Source organism: Trichomycterus rosablanca, chromosome 4 (genome assembly GCF_030014385.1).
Source record: "Trichomycterus rosablanca isolate fTriRos1 chromosome 4, fTriRos1.hap1, whole genome shotgun sequence".
NCBI classification, from domain to species: Eukaryota; Metazoa; Chordata; class Actinopteri; order Siluriformes; family Trichomycteridae; genus Trichomycterus; species Trichomycterus rosablanca.
The window spans coordinates 41,732,283-41,754,799 of record NC_085991.1 but is presented as its reverse complement, the minus strand read 5'-3'; the positions used below and the strand labels follow the sequence as shown (position 1 = coordinate 41,754,799).

At 41.5% G+C, this 22,517-nt stretch overlaps 1 protein-coding gene across 1 annotated transcript in view; it reads left to right on the top strand.

The window, feature by feature from the left end:
- Nucleotides 1-22,238, top strand: part of si:dkey-183c6.7 (urea transporter 2) — a 36,994-nt gene extending 14,756 nt beyond the window's left edge. Inside the window, exons 5-8 of the mRNA XM_062993590.1 lie at nucleotides 2,706-2,853; nucleotides 20,050-20,184; nucleotides 21,825-21,874; nucleotides 21,977-22,238. Coding sequence (XP_062849660.1) covers nucleotides 2,706-2,853; nucleotides 20,050-20,184; nucleotides 21,825-21,874; nucleotides 21,977-22,153 — 510 coding nt within the window. The 3' untranslated portion in view covers nucleotides 22,154-22,238. The remainder of the gene's footprint in view (nucleotides 1-2,705; nucleotides 2,854-20,049; nucleotides 20,185-21,824; nucleotides 21,875-21,976) is intronic.
- The last annotated feature ends 279 nt before the right edge of the window (nucleotides 22,239-22,517 follow it).

The following is a 22,517-nucleotide window of genomic DNA, read 5'->3' as shown; positions in this document are numbered from 1 at the left end:
AATAGATAATTTATTTACAAACTCCAATCTGATTTATTGGGTGAGAGGCAGGTAACACCCTGCACAGCTTGCCATTCTATCACAGGGCAAACACACACACATTAAGGGCAATTTTAGTAGTAATAGTAGTAGCTCTAGTCTTTGGACTTGTGGTAAGAAACCGGAGCACCTGGAAGAAACCCATGCAGACACAGGGAGAGTATTTAAAGACCACACAAAAAAGACCCTGGCTGCCTGGCCAGGGAATCAAACCCAGGCCCTTCTTGCCTTTGCATTGGTAATAAACATTGCAGTGTTACCAATAACTATTGAGACAAAAATGATGCGATGAAACCCTTAAAGGAGAATTAAATCAAATGGTACGTCTATTTCTGTCTGCAAGTTCTTTACTTGAGGTAATTGGTACAGGATTAGAGTACTTTTTCATCCAGTTAATATATTTAAAATAATTGTGTCCTGCCTCTTTAGGTCTATTGTCTGATTTATTTTTCTATGTCCTTTTGCTTGGATTATTTTTAATCACAGTTTCAGCACAGTTACTTTGTAGTTCTACAATTACTGACTGTAGTCCACCTGTTTCTCTGCATGCTTTGTTAGCCCCCTTTCATGCTGTTCTTCAATGGTCAGGACTCTCCCAGGACCACTACAGAGTAGGTATTATTTGGGTGGTGGATCATTCTCAGCACTGCAGTGACACTGACATGGTGGTGGTGTGTTAGTGTGTGTTGTGCTGGTATGTGTGGATAAGACACAGCAGCCCTGCTGGAGTTTTTAAACACCTCACTGTCACTGCTGGACTGAGAATAGTCCACCAACCAGCCAATATCCAGCCAATAGCGCCCCGTGGGTAGCGTCCTGTGACCACTGATGAAGGTCTAGAAGATGACCAACTCAAACAGCAGCAATAGATGAGCGATCGTCTCTGACTTTACATCTACAAGGTGGACCAACTAGGTTGGAGTGTCTAATAGAGTGGACAGTGAGTGGACACGGTATTTAAAAACTCCAGCAGCGCTGCTGTGTCTGATCCACTCATACCAGCACAACTCACACTAACACACTAAGCACTTTGTATATTTTGATATTGTATTGTATGTATTTTTTACTATAGTACCCCTATTAAAAAATCTTGCATCACATTTTCAAGGACTGTGATACATCTAGGGATATGAAAAAAAGATTCAGTGAAGTTAAATCCTACACCATTAGAAAATAAATTTGACATATCAGTATGTGCCTTACTTTTACTTTATACTAGTCTTAAGTCTTAAGGTGCATTTATGTAAAACAAAACATTTCTTTCTTTGAGATTCAAACACTTGTTTACACACTATTTTACCACTAATCCCAGGCTGTATTAGGTGCCCAGAGTCTCCATGACTTGCTTTTTTCCACCTCACTGCAGTTGCACCCTGTCAGGTTCTTTCAGACTTCATCAAAATACAGCTTCACAGGATCTGGTGCTTCGGCAAGTCTCCATGGAGACGGCTAGAGCCGAGAGTGAGTGAGATATAGAGAAACAGCGTGAGGACAGGAAGCAATAAATCTCATAACTTTTATACACTGTTCTTATTTAAGGCCTTGTATTATGAATTACATATCAGGCAGATGCAAATTAGCAGAGCTGCTGCCTTATATATTTCCAGGAGATAATTCATTGCCAGACATTGTTTGCAAAGCTGAATGCACTGACAATCAATACATAAATACATTAAAAAGGTAAATGGTGTACATATACATTTTAACTAGTTATATAGCACAACATGTGTTTATTTAATCTTTAATAACCTGGTTGAAGTGAGTTCAGTTGCCTCCTAAAACTGCTCTAAATGGGACACCAATCCATTGCAAGGCACTGCAAATTTACCAATTCCATCACCCATTCACACCTAGAGGCATATTAGAGTAGGCTTTCCACCATATGCATGTTTCTGGGAGGTGGGGGGAAAACAAAGTGTCTAGTAGAAACCCACATGGACCAGTACAATATAGTACAACATGGCCTAAATGTCCAGGTCCAGTATTCTATCATTCTGTCGAATTGCCTTACTCAGACAAAACCATTAGAATTAATGGTTAATGAATCCCTAATTACTTCAATTAGGATTTGCTCACTGAAGTATTACTTTCCAGGATGTTTAGTTATGACCTGTAACTCACAATGCCAGAAACACTGATTGGCTGACAATCAGCCAATTAAGTCCACACAGACACCACATCGCATAAAAGTGGACAAAAAGGGGCACAGTTGCAAATTAATAGGGTGGCTAAATTGATAGAAACAAAGTACGAAATAAAACAAAACATCCACAACCCTCAATTGAGAGCGTGAATGGAAAAGGGATAGTACAGAATTGAGAACTGGATGTTGGAAAAAGGAAAGACAAGAAACTGTCTGAACCTGCTGGTTCTGGGAATATGCGAGTTGAACCGCTTCCACACCAGTTAAAGGTAAATCCAACCCAGGAAAATGGACATCAGGACTTTTTTAGGGCAACTTTCTCTCCCATGGTGGTTCCTTCATAGGCCGAACAAACAGAGCCACTGTAAATCATCTGTGTAGTATTGTAATTGTGATCTAGTCACTAATTGTGACAAAGTCAAACATTTTATGGTGTTTTAGTTTTTATTCTATATTTACTACACATCACAGCACAGTTTGTAATTGTGCACTGACTGTGCCTGTGTGTCTCTGTTTGTGTTAGCTCCTGCAGGGCGTGGTCTTAGGAGTGGGGCAGATCTACGCCTGTGAGGCTCTGGGATCGACACTTGTCATTCTTGCAGCCGTGCTGCTATACTCACCAGTTCTGGCCCTCCATGCACTTCTGGGTTCTGGTATTGGAATACTGGCAGGTAAGAGAGAGAGACCAAGAGAGAGATTTTTTTTTTGTTGGATTTTGAACATGCCTTTATTGGGACTTTCAAAGGTTAAAACACAATTAACAAAATTTTAAGTCTGAAAAAAAAAAACACAAGACAAAGCAGAATAAATTAGTTTTCAAAGAGAACTTCTGGCTCAGGTTAAAAATTCAGCAAAATTTAGTTCTTCATGATCATCAACCCAGCACAAAATATCCATAAAACACCACATGTTCTCAAAACTATCGAGATCTTTCATGATAGAATAGTATTTAAAATCAGTTAAAATACGGGTTCTTACCAACCTTTTGAAAATACTCACAGTGTCATTATCCCTGACTCCTTCAATTAAACTTTTTCGGCTAACCCAGACCGCCATCTTAGCCGTTCCCAGGATAAAATTTAACAGTTGGCACTGTGTTTTGCGTTTCTGTGAGTACTTAAAACCAAAAATAAAAACTGGTTTCGTAAAAATTGTACTAAAACCATCAAAAACACGCTCTAAAAGACAAAACAAAGGAGCCAGTCTCTGACATTCCATAAAACAATGAAAAACTGTTTCCTTTTCCCCACAACATAAACAGTATTGGGTTACAGCTGGGTTTAAAACAGAGATAAAAGCATTCACAGCCATAATGCAATGTACAACCCTCCACTGTAAATCACCATAGGTTTTAGTTAACGGTGGTTTGTAAAAAGATTTCCATGCTGGTTTAAAATCAGCATCTAAAACCAGTTTTGCACGCCAGGGTGTGTCAGCTCTTGAATTGAGTTTAGTTTTGTTTAAAACCTTGACACATGTTTTGTAAAAAACCTTCCCAGTCGTCTCATTTAAAAACAAGGACCCAGTGTTCGCAGATTGCAGTAGTGGACCCTCACACTCCCCGAAGTCCGGTGTGAGGGTCAGTTCTGGGGGAACATCCTCTCCACCCCTCTGATTATGGTTTGTGTGTAGTAGGGCACGCTCATCTTCTGTTAGTGCTGCTTTCCACCTGTCTAGTAACTGTGCTACCAAACGGGTGGACCTGATGTTCAGGCGCTCAGCTACTGGGCCCACTTTGTCCATGTCGGGACCCGCTAGGCCCACCAGATCCCCTAATGTTCTGAGTCCTTTAGCACACAAAGTTCTGTCCAAGGAAGGGTGGGCAGCACTCGTCACATCTAGGCGTGCCCCTTTGATCAGTGGCTCTCTCAAGAGCCAGTGTAGAGAGGTTGTGTTCTCTCGTTGTTGTGTTTTTAAAAAACTGAGTACTTTAAAAAGTCCACGGTAAAAAGAAGACAGGTCCTGCAAAAACAGTTTCTTTGGGTCCATTAAAAACAAGGGTAGGTCTATGTCTAGATCCCCGAGTCTCCGCAGTAGAGCGCAGGCCAGTGACCTCCATCCCAGGTTGCTTGGACCGGAGAAGAGTTTCTGTAGGAATTCGAGGCGGAAGGCTGCAACTCTGCTCGCCAGGTGGATCAGGCCTTGTCCTCCTTCATCCTTGGGCAGGAACAGCACACTCTGTGGGATCCAGTGAAGTTTGTCCCAGAACATCGTCACCAGAGTTGCTTGGATGTTGGACAGGAGACCTGGAGGGGGATCTAGACAGACCAGTCTGTGCCACAGTGAAGACGCAGCAAGATTATTACAAATTAAAACACGTCCTCTGTAGGACATCTGGGGAAGCAGCCAAGTCCATCTGTTAAGGCGGCCTTTTATTTTTTCAAGGAGTCCTTCCCAGTTTTTCATTACAGTCTGCTCATCTCCTAAAAACACACCCAGATATTTAAAACCTTTCCTCCCCCAGCTCATTCCCTGTGGCAGTCTAAGTGTGCCATTCACCCAGTTTCCCACCAGCAGTGCTTCACTTTTTGTCCAGTTCACTTTAGCTGATGATATCTTACCAAACTCATTAATTATATTAATTAAATTTTCAATATCAGTTTGACGGTTCAAAATCACAACAACATCATCAGCATAGGCAGACAATAAAAACTTAAAATGACAAGTGGGTATGTTAAAACCAGAGAGGGTCTGTCTTAGTCTGTGTAAAAGAGGTTCTATGGCCAGGGCATACAGCATACCAGACAGGCAGCAGCCCTGCCTGATCCCTCTCTGGGCTTTAAAAGGAGCACTTAAACCACCGTTAACCTTCAGTATACTTTCAGCGTCACAGTACAAAACCTTGATCATGGCTATAAGACCAGGGGGGAAACCAAAGGCTGCTAGAACCTTCCAAAGATACTCGTGTTCAACCCTGTCAAATGCCTTTTCCTGATCTAGTGAAATCAGACCAGTATCCAAACCCAATAGTTTTGAGACGTCCAAAATATCACAAATTAAAGATATATTGTCAAAAATGGACCTGTTTGGAATGCAGTAGGTCTGGTCAGGATGGACAATCTGATCCATGACTTCCCTCAGTCTGGTTGCCAAGATCTTTGAAAGCAGTTTGTAATCACAGCAGAGCAGTGAGACCGGACGCCAGTTTTTAATGTCTTGCAGGTCTCCCTTTTTGGGGAGCAGGGTCAGTACCGCCCTCCTACAACTAAAAGGTAGCCTTCCTTTAGATAAGCTGTCATTGAGGGTTTCCAGCAAGTCTCCACCAATCACTGGCCAGAATGATTTGTAGAATTCTACTGGAAGTCCATCCAGGCCTGGCGCTTTACCAGGCTCCATGCTTCTCAGAGCTTCACTGAGCTCTCCCAAAGTCAGTGGTCTCTCAAGTCCTAGGGCATAGGCGTCTGCAAGTTGTGGTAGACCTTCGAGGAAAACCTCTTCCAGTTCAGGTTGCTTACGGTACTCACTGCTGTACAGTTCGGTGTAAAACTGAACTGCACGCTGGCGAATCCCTGCAGGGTCTAACAGTAGCTGGCCTGATTCAGACCGTAGGGCGTGCATACACCGGCTCTGACCATTCTTACGTTCCAGGCCAAAAAAAAATCTGGATGGAGCATCCATCTGCGCTACAGACTGGAATCGTGACCTAACCAGAGCCCCCTGTGCTTTAACACCAATCAGGTCTGCTAGTGCAATTTTTTTTGTTTTGAGAACCTTAATATGGTCTCGATTTTTTGTGGACTCTGCTAAACTCTGGAGTTCCACTATTTCAATCTCAAGACTTCTCATAGATCGGGTTATGTCTTTTGTAACGCTGTAAGTATACTGTTGACAAAATTGTTTGATTTGGACCTTGCCAAAATCCCACCAGTCTTGGAGGGTATTAAAAGATGCCTTGGTCGCTCTAAACTCAGCCCAGAAGAATTTAAAATGTTCACTAAAATGTACATCATCTAATAGGGTGGTGTTAAAATGCCAGTAGGCACTGGTTGATTTAATATTATTAAAACCGACTGTACATTGAACCAGACTGTGATCAGAAAAAGCAACTGGTGAGATTTGACATTTCCTTAAAACGTTAAGATGATGTTTAAAACAATAAAAACGGTCAAGACGTGCTAATGATAATAAGCTGTCTCTAGCATGTGTCCATGTGTACTGAGTCTGTCCATTATTTAAAAGTTTCCAGACATCACAAAGTTCATGTTTGTGCAGAAGCTGTACTAGCCTTCTGCGTGATGCAGGATGTGGCTCAGGATGGTTCCTGTCTGTGTTAAACTCAGTACAGTTAAAATCACCTGCTAAAAACAAATAATCATCTGCACTGCACTTGTCTAGCGTTTCACAGAGAGTATTTAAAAGCAGCATCCTCTCTACCCCCCGAACAGGTGCATACACACATAAAAAAATAAAAGCACAGTGCTTGAAAATGGCACGGACTTTCAAAAGTCTCCCTCCTACCACCTCTTCTACCTCAACGGACTGAGGAGTCCAACTCTTAGAGAGGAGTACAGCTACACCAGCACTGACTAAACTTCCATGGGAGAAGAAAACCTGACCTCCAAACTCCTTTAACCAGTCTGTATAGTTCTGTTTGTCACTGTGTGTTTCTTGGATAAAAGCCACATCAATATGTTTGAGTTTTAACAGTTCCAACAGCTGAGCTCTCTTATAAGAATCTCTGGCTCCATTAATATTTAAAGTGGCCAGGTTGAAAGTACTCATATTAAAAATAAGAAATAAGAACAATACAACTAGTAAACTGAACAGAAGTCTGCAGAAGTGTTCAGGCCATCTCACTGCTGTCATCAGTAGTCTGGTGATGGAGTTTGGCCAGTATCTTTTTTAGTCTAAAAATTTCCTGATCAGTAAAACCCTCTTCTCACGAGTTGTTCCTTAAAAACTGGACAGATTGGATAAAACTTTTAAGATCAGGAAAATGTTCTTCCACTTGCACCCCTTTGACATTTTTTGTGTTTTCTAAAAAACTCCTGATCATTTTCAGGGTGTAAATGTTGCGGGAAACGCAGGGCTGTGAACACGAGGTGTTGGAGTCTGAGGAATCATTCTCAGCATCAGCAGCTGCGTCATCCTTGGGTTCAGTTTCAGTATTTGCGCTTTTTTTAGCGCCACGCGTCTGATACTGAATGTGACGGGTTTTTTTTGTTTTAGTGACCGGGACTTTAAACACGGGGTTAACCGCATGGCTGAGTACAGCCTGCTCTCCTTTCAGCTCAGCTGCCTCAGCAGTGCCTTTCCCACTGTCACCAACCATCACCACACTCTGTTCAGTACTGTGTACAGTGTTTGATTCTGTTGCTGTTTCATCAACACTCATCTGTACAGTATCAGCATCAGTCTTCCCAGCCCCACCGCTCTCCTTACCTCTATCCTCACGTTCACTTTCTGCGGTTCTCATAGCACCATCAGCCACGGTCTCCTGCGCGTTTGTCTCAGCGTGTTCCTCTCCAGCCTTGGCGTTCCCCGCACCGCTGGCCTCGGCGCTCGCTGTGCTGTTGCCCTCGGCGCTGCCCATGGTGCCAGTCTTGGCGTGCGAAGGGGTAGCGGTTGCCTTTTCAGGGCATGCACGGACGAGGTGACCCACTTGTTTACACCCAAGACACTTCATATGTTCCGTAGTGGCGAAAACGGTGTAATCAAAGCCATCGATACGGAACGTGAAGACAACATCAATGTCTTCAGCGTTGTTTTTCAAAATCATGAACACGTTACGTCTAAAAGACACAACGTGCTTTAAAAGCGGAGATTTACTGCTGAGAGGAACTTTTTGATGGGAGACATAATCTGCCCATACCGGGACAGTTCACGTGCTAAAACCTCGTCTTTAATAAAAGGAGGCACGTTGGACAGGGTGACTCGTTTAGCAGGGGTGACGAGTGGAAGAACATTATAAAAGCCACCGTTAATAACAACCCCCTGGTTAACAACTTCAGTGACTTTGTTAAGATCATTAATAAACAAGACTACAGCCTTATTCATTCTCGCGGCTGAGAGGATGTTTTCATGCCCCACAATTTCTCCTACAGCCAGGCTGCTCTCCTCCACTGACACGCTCGCATCTACCGACACCTTCACTGCGTGTCGGCGGCTCAACTGTTCCAACCCCACCTTCTCCTGGGCCGCCATGGCACCCAGCAAGGGAGACGCCAACCTCAAAACCCCTAAATCCCCCCAAATAATTACCCCTAAACCCCCCTAAACACACTAAAAAACTGAAATAAACTGTCACAAACTGTTAATTAAACTAAACAGCCAAAATAAAATAAAAAAAAGATGAAAATTAAAGAGAAAAAGGTACACACAGACCAAACGGTCTGCACGCGTTCTCACTCACACGCTCCGCCCACTCAGACAAAGAGAGAGAGAGAGAGAGAGAGAAAGGTAAAGACACTAGCTCACTGTCTGCTTTAAATTGGATCATTTCTACATTGTTGGTACACTGGTGCTTTATTCCTTTAGTGTCAAAGCTTGTAGAATATGTGGCAAGTCACAGTAGTGTGGGCTTGTGGTGGTCCAGCAGCTACCAGGACAATTTATGCTGGTTTTCCATTCGTTTGTCATCTGTCTGTATGTAAAACCTTTGAAGATGGATTAAGCTGCATGAGATGTGACGTGTCCTTGTATATCTGAGGCTCTCTGGAGGAGGGGGTAAACTTTCATCAATGCGCTTCTCTTCCCACTTCCAAAAGCCCTATAATTACACACACACACACACACACACACACACACACACACACACACACCTCAGAGGCTGTGTGACTCATAAAAGATTGTGTGAGTGTGTTTGTACTCTAGTAGTGTGAGTGTGACCATGTACATTGGATTCAGTATTTAGGCCAATTGACTGTTGGCCCCTTGAGCAAGGCCCTTAAATCTCCTGCCTCCTAGGGCACCGTACAATGGCAGACCCTGCGCTTTGACCCCAACCTCCAAACAAGCTGGGATATGCGGAAAAGAACTTAATTGTACTTATATATGTACACTGACTAGGCATAACATTATGACCACTGACAGGTGGAGTAACTCTCTTCATCACAGCACCTGTTAGTGGGTGGGATATATTAGGCAGCAAGTGAACATTTTATCCTCAAAGTTGATGTGTTAGAAGCAGGAAAAATGGGCAAGCGTAGAGATTTAAGCAAGTTTGACAAGGGCCAAATTGTGATGGCAAAACGACTTGGTCAAGGCATCTCCAAAACTGCAGCTCTTGTGGGGTGTTCCTGGTCTGCAGTGGTGAGTATCTATCAAAAGTGGTCCAAGGAAGGAACAGTGGTAAACCGGCGACAGGGTCATGGTCCAAGGCTCATTCATGCACGTGAGGAGCGAAGGCTGGCCCGTGTGGTCTGATCCAACAGACGAGCTACTGTAGCTCGAATTGCTGAAGAAGTTAATGCTGGTTCTGATAATAAGGTGTCAGACTTCATGCCTCAACGGGTCAGGGCTCTTTTGGCAGCAAAAGGGGGACCAACACAATAATAGGAAGGTGGTCTTAATGTTATGCCTAGTCGGTGTATATATAACAAAGGTATTCTATTTTATTCTATTCTAAGATGTGTGTCGAACTTAACTGTAGTCCACCTGTTGCAATTTAAAGTGATTGGATATAGTTAAGAGAGGTACACAAATCTGTCTATAAGGGCCCACTATAACAAGCCTTGAGGTCCAGGGAAGTGTCTGTGGAGCTCCATAGTCAAATTCTGGCAAGGCAAAGATCAGGGTATGGATATAAAACAATATCTAAAGCTTTGACTGTATCCAAGACCTCAGTGACCTCAATACTTTTGAAATGAAAGGAGATTGGCACAACCTTGAACCATCCTAGTGTTGGCAACATGTGGATAAGGATTCTCTGCTCTGATGAGACTAAATTAAAGTGTTTTGGCAGAACTTTCTAGCAAATAACAGGCACTGCATATCACCTGATTAATATCAACTATACGATGAAACATGGTGTTGGCATCCTTAAAGAAAACCATAAGAAGATGTAATGACTTTGTCTTTATGGGTGATTAAGTGTAGATTCAGGAAAAAAAATTGGCAATTTTGTCTAATTCAAATTAAATCCACACCACAGTAAACTGTGCAAACAACGTCAAGGGACCTTAATACTTTCTAAATCTAATGAATATAAGTGTAAATGTACTTGCAGGAAGCATAGCCTTAAGCTGTGCCTAATCACCAAGCAGATGCAGTCCAGTCCAGCCTCCTGGGCGTGGGTTTCTGGTGTCATTTTTCCTTCTTTTGCTTGCTCCTTATAGGGGTCGCCACCGTGGTTCATTTGTCTCCATCATGTCTTGTCCTAAAAATCCTCCCATGTCCTCCCTTATTGCATACACAAACCTCTTCTTCCCTTTTTCCAACTCTCATCCTTTTCTGCACATGCCCAAATCATCTAAATCTCACCTCTTTAACTTTGTCTCTACCACATCCTATCTGTGCTGATAACCTTGTTTTTAGTCTTGTCCACCCTTGTTACTCTTAACGAGATTCTCAGCATCTTCATCTCTGCCACCCTCAGCTCTTTTTTCTGTCTTTTGTCAGTACCACGGCGTACCAAGCCATAAAACATAGCAGGCCTCCCTATTGTCTCATAAAAATTCCCTCTACTGCAAATCACTCCTGCCTCCACCCTGCATGTACTCTCTTCTTCACCTCTTTACCATACTCATCCTTTTTCACCACTTCAATTCCTTACAAATTTACCTTTCCACCATCACACATACTCTGTTTAACTCCTACTTAAAGATTTCATTCCCCTTCTCTCGAATGCATACCTCTATCACACCAGGCTCTCCTCAACCTGCTCCCTACTCTCACTACAAATCAATGTCATCCGCAGCCATCACAGTCCGTGGAGACTCCTGCCTCACCTCGTCTGTCAGCCGGTCCATGACCACTGAAAACAGGAAAGGATCCTTGATCCTTGATGCAGACCCACCTTCACTTTAAACTCGTCCGTCATTCCTACTGTGTGACTCATCACAGTCACACTGTCCACATACACTACCGGTCAAAAGTTTTAGAACACCCCAATTTTTTAATTGAAACTCAAGCAGTTCAAGTCCAATGAATAGCTTGGAAGGGTACAAAGGTAAGTGCTAAACTGCCAGATGTAAGGTTACCCAAAACTGAAAAATAATGTACAGTACATTTCAGAATTATACAAGAAGCCCTTTTTCAGGGAACAAGAAATGGGTTAACAACTTAAGCTGTTCTGCAGCAATGGAGGTTGATCAAGCCTTGAAAGCTGGTGCTACCAATTCCTAGGAGTGTTCCAACTTTTCTTGATTACTTACAACCCCCTCTATCTGCATAAAAGTTGTGTTGGAACACACTGTGGTACCATACACTTGTGATCATTTAAACAGTATTGTACTGCAGAAAGTGTTGTGTTGCTTAAAAAATGGCAAGAAAAAGGCAATTAACAATGGAAGACAGACCGACCATCATAACACTTAAAAATGTAGGTCTTTCCTATAGAGAAATTGCGAAGAAAGTCAAGGTGTCAGTGAGTACAGTTTCCTTCACCATCAAAAGGCACTCAGAAACTGGGGGAAACTCTGACAGGAAGAGGTCTGGCAGACCCAAAGCCACAACAAAATTAGAAGACAAGTTTCTGAAAGTCAACAGCTTGCGTGATAGATGGCTCACAGAACAACAGCTTTAAGCACAGCTTAATAGTGGTCGTAGTAAGCAAGTCTCAGTTTCAATGGTGAAGAGAAGACTTTGAGTTGCAGGTTTGACAGGTTGAGTTGCAGAATAATAATTGTCAGAATAAGAAAAAGAGGCTTGTGTGGGCCATGAAACACCACCAATAAACTATTGAAGACTGGAAGAAGGTGTTATGAACTGATGAATCAAAATTTGAAATTTTCGGTTTATCACGCAGGATTTTTGTACGCCGTAGAGTAGGCGAAAGGATGGTTCCTCAGTGTGTGACATCAACTATCAAACATGGAGGAGGAAGCGTGATGGTCTGGGCTGTTTTGCTGGATCCAGGGTCGGTGACTTGTACAGAGTGAGAGGCACCCTGAACCACAACGGCTACCACAGCATTCTGCAGTACCCTCTGGTATGTGCCTAGTTGGTCAGGGGTTCATCCTACAGCAAGATAATGACCAAAACATAAGTCCAAGCTATGCTAGAACTACCTTAGGAAAAAATAACAAGATGGTAAGCTTGAAAACATGGAGTGGCCAGCACAGTCTCCAGACTTAAACCCCATTGAGCTGGTTTGGGATGAACTGGACAGAAGAGTGAAAGCAAAGCAGTCACAAAGTGCCTCACATTTATGGGAATATCTGCAACAGAGTTTGGAAGAACTTTCTGCAGAATATTTGGTTTCCATTGTAGAAAGAATGCCACAAGTGTGTTCAGCTGTTATATCTGCCAAAGGTGGCTACTTTGATGAGTGAAAAGTTTAGAATACATTTTGGTTTATAAATTGATTTCATGATTTATTTTTTTAACTTAAATTGTTTTTTTTGTTCCATGCTTTTACTTTAGAGTACAATAAGACATTAAACTGCATACATTTCAACAAAAAACTGGAAAAATTGGGGTGTTCTAAAACTTTTGACCGGTAGTGTACATATCTATACCCTTACATACTTTTTTTGCCTCCCATGATTTCCTCATACAATACCACAACCCCCTCTTTCAGGACCTTATTATAAGCTTTCTCTAGATATACAAACACAAAATGCAACTCCTTCTGGCTCTCCCTATACTTCTTGGATTAATATGTCTCATTATCAAAATTATAAATGTTTATTTTTTTCTTTCCAGTTCTAATATTTATTGAGATAATTGTGCACAGACAGTTGATCTAGGATTATTATTAAAAAATAAATACTACTTAACACTTTTTATACCTTAATAGCTACATTACATTGACAGATGATATCCTAGTTCAGCACTGGTCATAATCTACATTGTGCCGACTCAATCAGTAGGCAGAAAGCCTTGGCCTAAAGTGCCCCCACTATCATTAAATAGAGAGACAGTTAGTATCCATTTTCTTTTTGCTCTTATCTCCCCTTCTATATCCACTGTAGGATTCTTTCAGTCTGATTGATATCAAGTTTCACACCCCCTACAGCAGCTCAATCGGCATCTCAGTATTAAACACTGAAAGTTAGATTCAAATCACCTCATGCTCATACAGGCTTAATATCGACTTTTGTGAAAGTAGTTTCTGGGGGTCCTAAGTGACATAACAGTAATGCATCTTCAGAACAATATGAGTCTGAATTTAGTCCATGCTATAGGCATCCTTATTGTGAGTCAAAAAGAGTATTACTGGTTCTGCTCTCCTTTTTACCTTACTAATTGGAGCAACAGAGCCAATGGCCTGTATTTGTATGGTCCTTACTTACTTATATACTTACTTACTAGATCTCTGCAGACAGTACATTTCAGGCAGTGTAGTAACATAGCTTATTATTAATCTCTTTCCATCCGACAGCTCCACGGTAAGGGGTACTCATAACAACTTTTAAGAACCCTGTTCCCTTGTTTCCATAGTAACTAATGGTAAAGGCCGAGGAGGAAGACCTCAGGTCTAAATATTTTCCTTCATGCTAAGTTAAATAAGCATTAGCATGCTGGTGTTTGCAAAATATGTTTACACAGAGAAAAATAGAACATTGATGGCTACACACATGAGTATCACATGTTATCACATTGAAAATCTGATGTACAGCTTAGGTTTTTTCTTTATCTAAGAACAATGCCAGTGAGCATGTTGTGGTTATGGGCTAAACGTTGGTTCTGTATGGAAGGTAATATAAAATTGTGGCATTTCCACATCCCTGTTACTGAGGAGGGAAAGCTCCCTGGTTATCAATAACCCATCTGAAATTGAAGTATTGATGTTCAATCAAAAGCTTGCTGTGGATACTGAAGGCTATTTCCCACCTTTCACACGTTCTGGAGTGTTCCCCAGATAAAGGGAGAATGGGTTGGGTGATTAGGAGGAAAAATGGGGGAGAATTGGCTGACACTGAGGATCAGGATCAAAAGCAGTACATGATGATCATGCCGAAGTGTGCACTGCCCTCACCAGGCGACAAACAGTACTGCAGTCTCTCTGGAAAACCATTCATTCATTTATTCATTCATTCATTGTTACAAACGGCTTCATTTTTAGAGACCTAAAATGTATGTAAACACCCCATCTATCTTTTTTTAATGATTATTAAGTTATTAAATTCAGATGTTTTAGCAAAACCCATTGCTAACAAGTGTATAAAATCAATAAAAACATGATTTTTACTTTGTGACAACAGTTTGGGACGAATCCTTCACTGTTCTAGCATGACTGTATACAAAGCTTCCTGTGTACAAAGCAAGGTCCATTCATGTATTTATTCATTAGGATTTTAACATTCAATGACAGGACAGGTAGTTACAAGTTACACATGATTCACCAGTTCAAGTTTAATGTTAAACACCATTACATACAATTTTGCTTCTCAATTCTCCAATTCATCTAACTTGTCTTTGGACTGTGGGAGGAAACCCAGACAGACACAGAGAATATATGCAAACGTCATACAGAAAGGACCTGGACCGCTCCTACTGGGAATTAAACCCAGGATGTTTAAACTATGTGCCACTCCATAGTTTGGGGTTTGGAATAGACAAATTGCAATGGCCTGCACAGAGCCCTGACCTCAATCCCACTCAAAACCTTAATAAATTAAGATAAATTAACATAGAACACAAGCCTCTGCCTCTGCTATTAGTGTTTTACCTTACAAATAGTCTTGCCACTGAATGGGTACAATATTTGATAAACACACTCTAGAATCTTTTGAAAAGTCTTTCCAGATAAGTGGTGGCTGTTTCGGCCATAAGGGGCAGTCATGGATCACTGTGCATCACCAATACAGCCTGCTGTGCCAGACTGCCATTATAAAAAACAACAGACCAGTGACAACCAATCTTTCATTTTTAACATGTGTATCTGGTAGCTGATTACTACAGACTATAACACATTTTCTTGAACAGCAAATTAAGTTTAGTACACAGCAACTTCTTTTAGCTCTCGTGGAGACAGGACGCACTTTTCCCTCCTCCTCCCTTATCTACCCTGCTTGGCTTCTCCTGTATTGTCTTGTCTCGTCACTCTGCTCTACAGAGATTTTTCTCAGCACTGCTCTTCAAAGAACAAATTATGGAATTGGTTAAATGGTCTCTGAATGCTATTGACACCATCTTCTCATCGAGAAGTTCGGGTTCGGGGGAACCCACATGCCCCGACGGGACGCAGATGGCAGGATACGCGATGGACTCGTGGGGGAAGTGGGGAGTCGTGTGCTTGGCACCTCTTTCGTTGGAGGACATCGAGGATGTTTATCTATTCGGAACTTTGATCGTGGGGTTTGTGCTGATTGGATTAGGCGGTACCCTGCTGTATCGGGAAATTAAAAGTGTTGGGTCAGTTGTCAAAGGTCCCCATAAACTGCCCAACCTGATTGAGATGGTGGGTAGAGCCGTGGGAACTCAGACTGTGAATTTGAATGGATTCCATTTTGGAAAGAATAGCGGCTCTGCGAAATGAGATGAACCAGAGATGCATAAATTCTGACAGTCTGTGTTAAATTTTTTCTCAGACAAAATAAGAAGTCATTTATGCTTTTGGCTCCCCTGTTATCAGCAACGGCCTTGTGATAAGTAAATACCTCCGGAAGATCTGCTGCTACACCTACCCCTCCCTTCACTGACTGTTTTTCATTCTGGCCAGTAAGAGCTGTAAAACAGCCATTTCATCGCGAACTTTGTACAGACTTTCCTTCTTGCTGCAGAATGGGAACTGACAGAACTCTTTCCTTACCCAAACCAACGTCTCCACTCTTAGCTTCATCCCACCACTATGGTTGGACGGGTCTGTAGCGCGCGCTGTTATAGCTGCGAATCGCCAGATGGCTGCCTCCCATAGTGGTTACTTTTCATCATCCCCACATCCCTACCCGTGGCTTGTTGTGTGATTATGTTATGTTATGTTCATGTGCTTGTGTGCTGTAAGGGGCTTTTTTTTTTCATGTAACCATAATGTGCTCCTTGGGGAACACAGTCTGGTTGCTGGTTTTTTTTATCTCCTACTTTCCCAATGTGTACTTTCCTACTTTCCCAATCCTGTCTTACTGTCCTGTCCCCCCCTTGTCATATTGAATGTTCTGGACGGGCTGATGGCCAATTTCGCTGTAATTGTACTCGTGCAATTTATAGTGACAATAAAGTTAAAGTTAAGTTAAGTTAACTACCTACTACGGAAGGGCACATACTGTATGCCACAGTATAAACATGCTTTAATTTTGTAATTTTCTAAAGTTTAACACAATGCTTTTTATAACAAATCATACACCAATCAGCCATAACATTAAAACCACCTCCTTGTTTCTACACTCACTGTCCATTTTATCAGCTCCACTTACCATATAGGAGCACTTTGTAGTTCTACAATTACTGACTGTAGTCCATCTATTTCTCTGCATGCTTTCTTAGCCCTCTTTCATGCTGTTCTTCAATGGTCAGGACCTAAAAGGACCACCACAGAGCAGATATTATTTAGGTGGTGGATCATTCTCAGCACTGCAGTGACACTGACATGGTGGTGGTGTGTTAGTGTGTGTTGTGCTGGTATGAGTGGATCAGACAAAGCAGCACTGCTGGAGTTTTTAAATACCATGTCCACTCACTATCCACTCTATTAGACACTCCTACCTAGTTGGTCCACCTTGTAGATGTAAAGTCAGAGACTGTCGCTCATCTATTGCTGCTGTTTGAGTCGGTCATCTTCTAGACCTTCATAGTGGTCACAGGACGCTGCCCACGGGGCGCTGTTGGCTGGACATTTTTGATTGGTGGACTATTCTCTGTCAAGCCGTGACAGTGAGGTGTTTAAAAACTCCATCAGCATTGCTGTGTCTTATCTACTCATACCAGCACAACACACACTAACACACCACCACCATGTCAGTGTCACTGCAGTGCTGAGAATGATCCACCACCTAAATAATACCAAATCTGTAGTGGTCTCCTGGGGGTTCTGACTATTGAACAACAGGGTGAAAGCAGGCTGCAAAAAGTATGTAAAGAAACAGATAGACTACAGTCAGTAATTGTAGATATACAAAGTGCTTCTATATGGTAAGTGGGGCTGATAAAATGGACAGTGAGATTAGAAACAAGGAGGTGGTTTTAATGTTATGCCTGATCGGTGTATAATTTGTATGAGTGAAAATTTTATCTATGCAAAATACCTAAGATAACTTTGATAATCTGCAACATTGCTGGTTGTTAACAATATGTACAGTGTATCACAAAAGTGAGTACACCCCTCACATTTCTGCAAATATTTTATTATATCTTTTCATGGGACAACACTATAGAAATAAAACTTGGATATAACTTAGAGTAGTCAGTGTAAAACTGCCATGAGGCCCAGTTTTCGAAGGGAGGGGATCATGCTCTGTTTCAGAATGTCACAGTACATGTTGGAATTCATGTTTCCCTCAATGAACTGCAGCTCCCCAGTGCCAGCAACACTCATGCAGCCCAAGACCATGATGCTACCACCACCATGCTTGACTGTAGGCAAGATACAGTTGTCTTGGTACTTCTCACCAGGGCTCCGCCACACATGCTGGACACCATCTGAGCCAAACAAGTTTATCTTGGTCTCGTCAGACCACAGGGCATTCCAGTAATCCATGTTCTTGGACTGCTTGTCTTCAGCAAACCGTTTGCTGGCTTTCTTGTGCGTCAGCTTCCTTCTGGGATGACGACCATGCAGACCGAGTTGATGCAGTGTGCGGCGTATGGTCTGAGCACTGACAGGCTGACCTCCCACGTCTTCAACCTCTGCAGCAATGCTGGCAGCACTCATGTGTCTATTTTTTAAAGCCAACCTCTGGATATGACGCCGAACACGTGGACTCAACTTCTTTGGTCGACCCTGGCGAAGCCTGTTCCGAGTGGAACCTGTCCTGGAAAACCGCTGTATGACCTTGGCCACCATGCTGTAGCTCAGTTTCAGGGTGTTAGCAATCTTCTTATAGCCCAGGCCATCTTTGTGGAGAGCAACAATTCTATTTCTCACATCCTCAGAGAGTTCTTTGCCATGAGGTGCCATGTTGAATATCCAGTGGCCAGTATGAGAGAATTGTACCCAAAACACCAAATTTAACAGCCCTGCTCCCCATTTACACCTGAGACCTTGACACACGACACCAGGGAGGGACAACGACACATTTGGGCACAATTTGGACATGTTCACTGTGGGGTGTACTCACTTATGTTGCCAGCTATTTAGACATTAATGGCTGTGTGTTGAGTTATTTTCAGAAGACAGTAAATCTACACTGCTATACAAGCTGTACACTGACTACTCTAAGTTATATCCAAGTTTCATGTGTAGCCCTCCCACCAGAGACTCAGTTGACTTCCAAGGGTTAAAAAAATCCAATATTACCCCCTTATACTAATGGCATGGGAGGAACTCTGGTGAGATCTACAAATAACAAACTATCCTGCATAGAATGGCTCACTGCCTAAGGCTATGTTTGATATGGCCCGGTTCAAGTGGCTACAATACTACTTGGTTCTCCCATGCACCCATACATTAATATTCATTCCCCTCCAAAAGGGATAAATCTAACACAACTTCACTTGTTAACACACAATTTAGGGAATAAGAAAGAAAAAAATAATGTTACACAACACAGTAAATATGAGAACAGAGAGGTTAACTTTAATGTTTTACTGTAAGTGGTAAAATGATTAAGGTAACCAATGCAGCAATTTTAAATCTGAAAAGAACAGGTTCCCAATTTTAACGTGCACCAATGTAGACGGCAATATAAATCATCTAGCCAAGTTATTAAAAGATAGTACATTCAGTAACATGTCAATAAACAAATTGAAAAAAAAGAATACCCCGGGGTTTAGAGTCTGAGGGAGCTACCCTCCGTTGGCGCGCTTTGAAGAAAAAAAACCTTTCACTCACAGTTCCAGTGGCAGAACAGATCCGGGCAGCAAACAGTTTAGCACAAGATCCCCGATGCTAAAGTACACAAGTTCACCAATATCCGGTCCTCCTGATGTCCCGAACGTTCACCGGTCCAAACTTCCAACTTTCACATGTCCCGATAGCCCACCGATGCAAACCACCACTGCCTATGTTCCACTCAAATTAACTACAACCGAGCAGAGAAACCCTCATACAAACTTGTTCATGACATCACTGGATTTCAGCTCTACCACCAAATGTTCGTTAAACTGTTATTTTAATCCCCTTTTTTTTAGCATTCAGTTTGGAAAACAAAACTCCGTGTCCTCATTCATTCAATAACGTCGCGATCCTTTTCTTTTTTTTTTTTAGCTCCGCCCCCTCACCTTATCCCAAACTATATGAACTCTGACACAATAATAATTACTTTTTTCCAAAGTTAAAGTCCACAACTGGATAACAGTCTCTTCAAAGAAACAAAACACATTTAAAGTAGTATGTGGCAATATAGTTATGATGACACTACTATTACACTACAATTACTCAACTCTTATTTTCAGCCTATTACATTCAAACACAAACAACAATATAAACTAAATTAATAACTCAATTCTGTTCATGTCCCATCGGGTTCTATTTAATCAATAAAAACCCAAGCTAAATTTTATGAGGGCTACACATGTCTATAGTGTTGTCCCATGAAAAGATATAATGAAATATTTGCAGAAATGTGAGGGGTGTACTCACTTTTGTGATACACTGTATGTATACAAAAATTATGTGAATAGATATAAAATAATTGAACTGTTTTCATTCCTCTGTCTTTCTCTAGGTCTCTCAGTAGCAGTGCAGCCGGATGCTCTGTATACTGGGTTAGCTGGTTTTAATGGAGCCCTGGGCTGCATGGCTATCGGAGGATTCTTTTTCACTCTGAGCTGGAAAACTCATAGTCTGTCCATTATTTGTGGTAAGACACACTTACTGTCATCTTCTGGCAACCCTGACGATGTTAAAACCATAACCTTATAAAAAATCACAAGCATTTCACAATTTTGATCAGTTTAAGGTCATGAAACCATGAAAGCACTGCGTTATGAAAGCTGTATAATGCAACTATAAATTACCTGGACAATATTAACCCATATTTTATACTGTTACTTATTAATCACATACTACACATTAGTCTGTGTCTGTCTGTCTTTTAGTCAGTCTGTCTGTGTTCACAATGGCTTGTTCCCAAGTCCCAATTTATTCTAATACTGTGTTTTTAAGTTCCAATATGTGCCAATTCTGTCTTCCTAAGTCCCAATATGTACCAATACTGTCTTCCTAAAGTCCCAATATGTGCCACACCGTCTTCCTAAGTCCTAATATGTTCCAATGCCGTCTTCTTAAACCCCAATATGTGCCAATACTGCCTTCTTAAACCCCAATATGTGCCAATACTGCCTTCTTAAACCCCAATATGTTCCAATACTCTCTTCCTAAGCCCGAATATGTGCCAATGTCTTTTTAAACCCAAATATGTTCCAATACTGTCTTCCTAAGCACGAATATGTGCCAATACTGTCTTCTTAAACCCCAATATGTTCCAATACTGTCTTCTTAAACCCCACTATGTTCCAATACTGTCTTCTTAAACCCCAATCTGTTCAAATAATGTCTTCTTAAACCCCAATATGTTCCAATACTGTCTTCTTAAACCCCAATATGTGCCAATACTGTCTTCTTAAACCCCAATATGTTCCAATACTGTCTTCTTAAACCCCAATATGTGCCAATACTGTCTTCTTAAACCCCAATATGTGCCAATACTGTCTTCTTAAACCCCAATATGTTCCAATACTGTCTTCTTAAACCCCAATATGTGCCAATACTGTCTTCTTAAACCACAATATGTTCCAATACTGTCTTCTTAAACCACAATATGTGCCAGTAATGTCTTCTTAAACCCCATTATGCCCCAATACTCTCTTCCTAAGCCCAAATATGTGCCAATACTGTCTTCCTAAACCCCAATATGTGCCAATACTTTCTTCTTAAACCCTGATATGTTCCAATACTGTCCTCTTAAGTCTTAATATGTACCACTGTCTTTCTATGTCCCAATATGGGCCAATACTGTCTTGCTTAAAACCTATAAACACTTAAAGTAAGCTTCAGCCTAACTTATGAATCTTATAAAGCAGTATAGCCAGTGGCAACAACTATATATTTGCTATATACTTGCTATATACTTGCTCTTGAATTTCAAATAAATCAGTGGTCACAGAATCGCATGCAAGCAAAGATTTTGTAAGCAAAATCAGATAAATTTTAATAGGACTAGCAGTAACAAGTGGTTTTGAAAATGTGCATCAAGATTGAATTTCTATTTATCACGAAAAGCAATAATAATAATAAAAAAATAATGCAATTAGTGTATCCAGAGGCTCTGGTCTTACCATAACCCTGACCAGGAAAAAGCAGTTGCACTGTAGTAAATGTTATAAAATATAGTCAGTTATAAATTTAGTTTCAACCCTGGGCTGCATATGTGACTCTTATCTATAAGACACAGTACAGTATTTGTCTGTAGCCCTAAACTACACTCCTTGTTCTCCACAGCCTTTCTCTCTTCATTTGCAGACATTGCCTTATCCAATCTACTAGCACATGTGAGTATGTATAAATGTGAGTTTGCCTTCTTTATGGAAAAACATTTACCTGAACATCTGTTGTATTCATTCGAATTTATCTGTGTGTGCTTTGGTGTATAGGTTGGTCTTCCTGCCAGCAGCTGGGCCTCCACATTAACTATCACTCTCATGCTGTTAGTAAAGGGACGTGCTATCTCGTCATATCGCATCACTAATAGACAGGACAACTTACCTGAATGCCCCCTGCAAACACCTGATCAATGTGCTGAGGCTAGTCCAGACAACACCCTTGTGTGACACAAACTCAGATATGCACATTTATTCATTCGTTTGTTCATTCAGTAATCTGCCATGACCATTTTTATGAGAACCATGGTCCAGTCTGTTCTGAAGATAGAAATCCAGGACATGGAGGAAAAACCTACACAGACACACAGAAACCAAAACAAACTATAGAGACTGTAACGACAAAAGGTTTCTGGAGTTGTCCTGCACCAGGGCAAATTGCTGGACCATACTTATGTAAATATACATATTTAGTTTGTAAGTTTATTGTAAGTTTAAGATCTATATCCCCTCCATGCACTCTCTTAACCGGTGTTCCTCAGGGCTCTGTACTTGGCCCACTTCTATTGTCTATCTACACCCGCTCTCTGGGTAA